Below are 7,500 nucleotides of genomic sequence, written 5' to 3'. Positions count from 1 at the left end.
TTCCAAAAGATATTTTCAAGAAAAAGCTAACAACAATATTATTTCAAAATCTTCAAGTTCAAGATAGTTATGTTGACGTAGAACGAATAATCAATGATGTGTCAAAAGTTAAATCCAGTTAATAGTAGTGTATAACATATGTATTCTTCTATTTATTGTCATGTGTTTCTATTTCTGTATTTTTATCTCATACTGTCATTTCTGCTTTTAAATTAATGATTTAATATTTAATTTCTGTTTCTTGTATATTTATTGAATCTTTTGTTGAACCGTAAACTTATGTAGGATGTTTTAGCGTCCACACACTGCCCGCCGAGACTAGCTATGCTATTTGTGGGTAGTGGTTGATTATGTTTAAATAAGTTAGTTAAGTTAAGTTAAGTTTAGTTAGTTAAGTTATGCAAATGTAATATATTTATTCCCTTATAAAACAATAAAAAATAGATAAAAAAGTAGATAAAAAAAAAATAGATTGAATTATAGCTCCTCTTGAGTGGACAAGTCGAAACGACGAAACGACATAACGAAAAGACGGAACGACATAACTAAACGATATAACGCCAGGACGAGACGGCGAAGCGACAAAACGGCGAAACGACAAAACGACGAACCGATGTGGTCGGTGACGAGTCGGACTCGTAAAACGACGAGTCAAAGAGGCAAGCCGACGAATCGAACTGACAATACGACGAAACGAACCCACGAAGCGATGAGTCGACCTCTAGAACGGCGACTCAAACTGGAAGTTTCTACGAGTCGAACTCGGAAAACAACGACTCCATTAGAAGTAACGGAGTGCGGACACGACGAAACGTCATAACGAAACGAGGACTCGAACATTTTGTCCAGGATCTACCTTAATAGGGAGTAGCTCATACAGATTAATGGGTTTATGTTGGAGAAATGGCCCACTTTTGTCATTTTACTCTGGGTAAGTTGAGTGGATAGAATTTTGCTTCTGTTAAGTTTAGTTGTAGCGTTTACGGCGACTAAAATCTAAATTCTCAAGTTCAAGGGCGTGTCGCTCCAAAACGCGGTTAACGAGGTGTTTGGGACTATTTTACTGATCGAAATGGCAACCCAAAGTTGACTGTTTGCACGAATCTTTATTCTTGAAAGGCAATCGACCACGAACCACAATCAATGACGAAAATAACGATTATTCTGACAGTTAATCAATCTATCGAACGATCGATCTGGCTATATCGGTCCCGCTTGTGCCAGAGGTTGAGAAAACGAAAGGGCGAAAGTTTACCAAGGCTATTCAAAACTTACGAAGAACTGATTAAAGGGACGCTAAATTTGCCTTTTATATGCGCGTGGTGACGCTGAAAGGTCCGATTACAAAACCAATAGAAATACAGAAAGACAGATAAGCATTGTAACTATGTGGCTATCTAAGATCATTCTGAAATTAGTGAACTAATCAATAATCAATCAAAAAATGAGCCTTTTGGCTAGTCCTTAACATTAGTTGACTTTTGATAATGTTATTTATACTGCTCAAAGTATAAGTGAGTGGCAAGAATTGAACCTTTCTCCTGAATACCTTTCTATCGTTTTATCTTGATGATCTGGTACTTTAGGTTTTATGTGATTCAATAGGATGATTATACATAGTGTCAACCCTTTTATCAACTTTTTTTATCATGAAATACAAAACAGAAATTTTTTTTAAATAGGTAGTTGTTTTAGTAAGAAAATGGAAGACTATACATTGTCATATTCCCAACATCAGTATTGTCTACATGTAGGAATTACCCATGCCAGCATAGGGGCCAGAGAGGTGCATGACTATTTTCACATGGAGTTTTTATGTATATGGAAGCCATTGCCCACCTCACAATAACAATGATTAAACTCATAGTCCATTGCAGGGTTACCTCCCCTCTGCCAACCAATACCCATATTTACACCTGGAAAAGGTCAGGCACTTTGGGCTTACAGTATCTTGCCCGAGAACATAATGCTAGACACCAAAACTGGACTAATGTGGAGTCCAGTGCACTAACCATTCAGCCAGCATGCCTCCTCCTCTGATCCTTATGATTAGAGTGGAGTGAATGGGGTCAATTGGGATTGGGGTGGAACCCTTGAACATTGCATAACCAATAGCGACTTAAGGCAACTTAAGGCAACTTAAGAAACCTTAAGAGTAGATCCGTGCAAGAATCAAACAAAATGGCAAATCTTCAGCAAAGCTGAAAAAAATCAGTTACTCGTCTTTTGCATCTAGATAGCCTTTAGTAAGTATATGAATGCCATGCAGTTTTTTCCTTGAAATATCAGCTAATTCCTGAGAAAAACCATGGAATTAGCAGATATTTCGCTAGTTTTTCGCCATAACGCCATATAACGCTAGTTTTTCGCCAACAGAAGAGAAATACTCAATTAGAATCAAGGAGGAAATTGTTCTTTCCTATGCTACTGTTCTCCTACCTATGCTTATTGTTCTCCTTACCTGTGCTATTGTTCTATTCGTCCTATTGTTCCTACCTATGCTAACCAATCAAAATAAAAAAAGTATCATAAGTGAGAACTCCACTTACTTCTGCATTGAAGCAAAAATTGTTAAACCTACAATTTCCAGCACAATTGCTGAAGTTTAAAGCTCATTAGGATATTTTAGAATCCGGCGATTATGTTAAACTTCCCATTGCCAAGTTTCAACCCAAGCATATTTGGTGAAAGATCTTTGTTTCACACAATTCAAGAATAATAGTGCTCGTTATTTTAAATCCGCATCGCATTGAGCGCTCGGCCATTTGCAAGTTTCTCGCCCGTTTATTCCCTGAGTTGTGCATCAATCAGTTTTGTTACCATCCTTCATAATATGATAATTTGAATTACATGAATTCTGATTGGTTTTTACTCGTGGTCTATTGGAGACTACACCGTCAAGAGGAATTTGCATTCCATCAGATAATGACGTCGTCCAAACCGTCAGATGCAGTCCATTTTAGAGAAGTTAACGAAACGTTCACAGCCCATATGATCAGGGCGTATCTAATTGCACGTGTTGAAGAAAAAAACTCGTTGTATCTAACATGCAGTCGAATAGCCACGAAGCGCTCATAGCTGACAACGCTCAAAGTCATAAAAGACACTCCAAAGCAAATGAAAAAAGCTGAATTGTAGGTTATCCTCACAAAACAAGGAACTAATCGACGCTGGTTTTCCATGAACCTGTATGTGATATACCCAGGCTGGACTGTTAAAGCTACGAATACATCAGAAAGCGCTAATGAAGCTACCAATAGATTAGAGGGAATTCGTAGACAAGGACAGCTGAAGATGGCGGTGACGTTCAGTAAATTCGTAATAACGCCGACTAGACTGGTGCTGTAACAGTGTTAATGATGGCTGTAACAAGATTGACTGTAAACCGTTCCTGAGCTTATTGAAGGATGGATCACCAAGATAGAAACAGAAAATTTCTTGCTCGGAGTTATTTTTCTCCATTTTTCAGAGGCCACTTCCCATACTATCTGAAGACTACTTCGAATGAAGATCAAAGCTGCAATGGCTTTATTGTATTCGAAATATCTTAATACATTAGTGCCCTGTACCAAAACAATTAACCGTAATGCCCATTGCAGGAAATGTCCATTTAGTGCAGTTTGAGTTTGAGATAAATTTACATTGTAAGAAAAAGATTAAATCCATTAAGTGATTGCTCTTTAACAAAGAGGCGGATATTTATTCGAAAAGCTTTTAAAAACTCGCCAACCTAGACAGGCCTAATCGTGTCGCAGCTGAAAAAAAAAATGTGGCTAAATTTTTTTTTAGCAGCATTGCCAGCGTAAAGAAAGCTGTGCAGTATGCGAGGAAATAAAAATATAGCCTTGGGAATGCTTTGTTTAAATTATGCTAATCAAAATCCTCAGTGCTGCTTGAAAACATAATGGGTGATCTCAAATTTAGTCATGTTGTATTAGGATCAATGGCGTTTGGTTTCCGGAAGTATGATAATTGTTTTTTGTTGTTGTTGTAGTTTTTTTTTTTTTTTTTTTTTTTTTTCACTTTTATTTGGAAACAACCTTCTCCGGTTAATATATTTGGATGATTAACTTTCCCGTTACCTAATGATAAAGTCAAAAATAAGAAACGCCCTTTAGTTAGACTTTTATGGCACGCTTCACATAGAAAAGGAAGTAGATTTGAATTATAAGTTGGTAAAAGTGCAGCTGTCGAAAGTCGTTCTACAGTTTTTCAAGAAGAGAACTGACCGTCGATCTGGTGATTCACATTCGCGGGACTGGGACCGGATTTTGAACCTATTTGGTTAAAAAGTGTTCTGTGGAACAACGGCATCAAGCTGAAACGGTTGTAGTTTAGTCGACTGATCCCAGAGAACATGACGTATTTCATCTGATTATGCCATATTCAAGATGGAAGTTTGACAACCTTCCGGTTACTTAGATGCCAAATTTGAATTCAAACAGTGCCAATAGGGCAAACTATTGCTCGGTTTACTTTGAGGCGTACACAATGAAATGTTTAGAGGGGTATTGAAAACAGATTTGCTTTCAGTCTGGAATGACACCCATGAATTGAAGAAACCTTTGTCGTGTGTTACTTTAGAGACAAAAAGCAAAAACCTCCGGGTGAGGTAGGAAAGCGAAATATAGGAAAACTTGGCTTTGAATTGTATCAGTCATCCAGCTGAGAATATGATAAAAAGAAAATAATTCAAATACTGGAAAATTATAGACGAACGATAGACGTTTCGGCCATGTCACACGGCCTTCATCAGGAAACTGCCGAGTCAGCCTGGGTCACGTAAGTGTCACGTGATATTATGTATTATAGGAAAAATTGTGTTAAAAGAATCAGTGTGCAATTAGTCCAAAGATATTCTTATGGCAGTCGACTATAAGTGAATTGTCTTTCCTTCATTTGGGAACACTCTTGAATTGAAAATTCGTGATTAGTTCACCTCGAATTATTTCGATCTCTAAATACTTTCATAGACATATAAAGACAACATTGAACAAGACCTGATGAATGCGTTTTTGTGAAAGCGCTAATTGTTTCACCCCCGTATAGCCGTTATAAAATCATATTTTTCATTTTCTTAGACCTGCGGGAACACTAAAAGGCACGAGACTTGTCATATCTGGCCTAACTGGCGGTATTATATGTGACATACGCTCATTTCCTCGCCACCGTGTAATATCATCAGTGTCCTTGGAAGAATTAAGAACAATCAACCAACAAGGTCTATCAGTCTCTTGTTTTTCTATATATGGATTATTGCAATGTTGCATGGAGCAGCTTTGGGAAAATAGACCTGAGGTTAGAATATGTCAGATCGTGCACAGAGAAGGGCGGAAAAGATTGTCTTGAAAACCAAAGATTTAGACGCTTAGAAGAATTAAAGTGGCTTTCCTTGTCTATGAGACGTGACATGCATACTATTAATTTAACTTTCAAATGCTTAAAGGGATCCCCTCCAATGTTTTTTAAAGATTCTTTTAAGGTTTTTAGAACTATCCATAACACGAGGGGAAGTGGGAAGAACTTAATGCTTCTCAAGGTGGGAACTGAGACGGCAAGGAAGTCTTTTTATTTTAATAGATCGAAAATTTTTAATGATATTGCTAATAAACTGAAGGGTGTCAACTCAGTCATGATTTTTAAAACTCGAATTTTAGAATTCCATAGATCACAAGCTTTTTAATTACTTTTAAAGTTGGTGACTGTATTAAGGTTTTTTTCGTTTTTGCTGCAGGGCCCTTATTGATATCAGCATTTTATGCTGAAGAGGTCACCCTGGTTAAATAACATTTATTATTATTTAATCAGTACTTCTCCTAAATTTATACCGAACGAACGAATGAATTATATACAGCAAACTCATTTGCAGGTGCATTTCCCTCGCTTTCAAACGAAAACGCTATTTATTTGCAAAACATTTTGTTCAGTAGTGCTTTGACTGCGTGACGGATTTCCAGACTCTTCCAATAACACACCATTGGATTCGTGCACGAGTTGAGAAAAGCAAGAGTTTCTGTCCAGCTGTAATGGTTGTAAGTCTTGATGTCTCTCTCCAATATCGAGGAATAAAGTTTTACACATAGGACAGGCATGTTAAACATCAAGTAGAGCCCAATGATGAAGGAGACACTTTTTGTCAAACTCATTTCTCGTTGCCTCTGCCTTTGACTCCATTCGGGAAGGTTAGGGTTGGCAGGTTGCATTCGTCTTCGATTTTGGCACGTATTAAAAATGATTCCCACGTTTGCCACTGCAGCGATAACAAGAGATGAGAACCAAGTGACCAAATGCATACCTCTTGAGATCCGATTTATCCCAGCCCACTGCAGACTTGTAAAAAGAATATTGACAAGCCAGATAATCGCCGAATATCTCAGTATACGTCTGGGGGCAAACACAGCATTGTACCTTGCCCGAAGACGAACCGCTACGAACCGCTCGTAACTGATAGCAGCCAGTGTCATAAAGGCCACTCCATAACAAACGTAGAAAGCATTTGCATAGACAATTCTGACAAAGCAGGGAACAGAACGATGCTGATTTTCCATGAGTCGGTACATGATGTAACCCGGCTGAACTATAAGACCAACAACGGCATCCGAGAGGGCCAAACTTGCAATGAAAAGTTTTGATGGTGTTCGAAGCCGGAATATGATAGCAGCAAAAATTAAAAGGTTGCAAATAACAGCAAGAGGGGCTGTTACTATATTGATTAGGGCTGTTACAAGGTTCATCGTATAACGCTCAGATACTTCGTGAAAAGAAGGATCGGGAAGGTGGTAACAAGATGACTCTAGACTTTCCATCGAAGAGTTATAAGCCATGAGTCCCCTTAAAATTTTCACTTGGTGTCGCAGATGGTACTGTATACTGATAACGCTATGTGGAAACTGAACAAATGCACTTTAAAAAAAATGCCGATATAACTCTGAGAAGACTTTTAAAATGAGGTCAAAGTAAACAAGTTTTATTGACTGAGCTGAAAAATACATTTCGCTGATAAGATGCACATGTCGCACTTTGCAATACCCCGGAAACGCGCTTATTAATAACACTTGTCGCATTTGTTAACGTAAGAGCTGTCGCGCGTTGTAATTTTAGACTATCTCAATTCGTAATACGATGAGCTGCCGCACTTTAATTTGTAAAACGCTTGTTCACACTTTTAATACAAGAGCTGTCACACTTTTTAATAACACCTGTCGCGTCCTATGTTATTAAAAGCTCAAAAACAAAAAACCAAAAAAAAAAAAAAAACACGCAGAAGTCCCATCTCACTCAAGATCACTTTGTATTCCCCCCCTCCCCCTTACTCTTAGTTCACTCACCTGACGCTTCATAAGTCTTCTTGAACGGAACAAAGCACGGCGGGACTTCTTTATCTGATAGTCATCGTTTCGCGCTACAGAATCTGAAAAAACTGAGGGCTCCCGTTATGATTAAATTGAGTTAGATTGGCGTCCAATTGGAACCATACACGTTATCATCCCTTGCCCTCGG

The 7,500-nt window shown here is 38.1% G+C and overlaps 1 protein-coding gene and 1 pseudogene across 1 annotated transcript; both read right to left on the bottom strand.

The window, feature by feature from the left end:
- Positions 1-1,086: 1,086 nt before the first annotated feature.
- LOC148720320 (5-hydroxytryptamine receptor 1E-like) lies at positions 1,087-3,462 on the bottom strand (annotated as a pseudogene).
- A 1,514-nt stretch (positions 3,463-4,976) lies between these two features.
- On the bottom strand, positions 4,977-7,264 carry LOC111347016 (adenosine receptor A2b-like). The gene has a single exon (XM_022954269.2). The coding sequence runs from the start codon at positions 6,822-6,824 to the stop codon at positions 5,904-5,906; it is 921 nt and encodes a 306-aa protein (XP_022810004.2). The 5' UTR covers positions 6,825-7,264; the 3' UTR covers positions 4,977-5,903.
- Positions 7,265-7,500: the final 236 nt, after the last annotated feature.

The sequence above is a fragment of the Stylophora pistillata genome, chromosome 11 (genome assembly GCF_964205215.1).
Source record: "Stylophora pistillata chromosome 11, jaStyPist1.2, whole genome shotgun sequence".
NCBI lineage: Eukaryota > Metazoa > Cnidaria > Anthozoa > Scleractinia > Pocilloporidae > Stylophora > Stylophora pistillata.
Note: the sequence above shows the minus strand (reverse complement) of the source record. Positions and strands in the feature narration are given on the sequence as shown.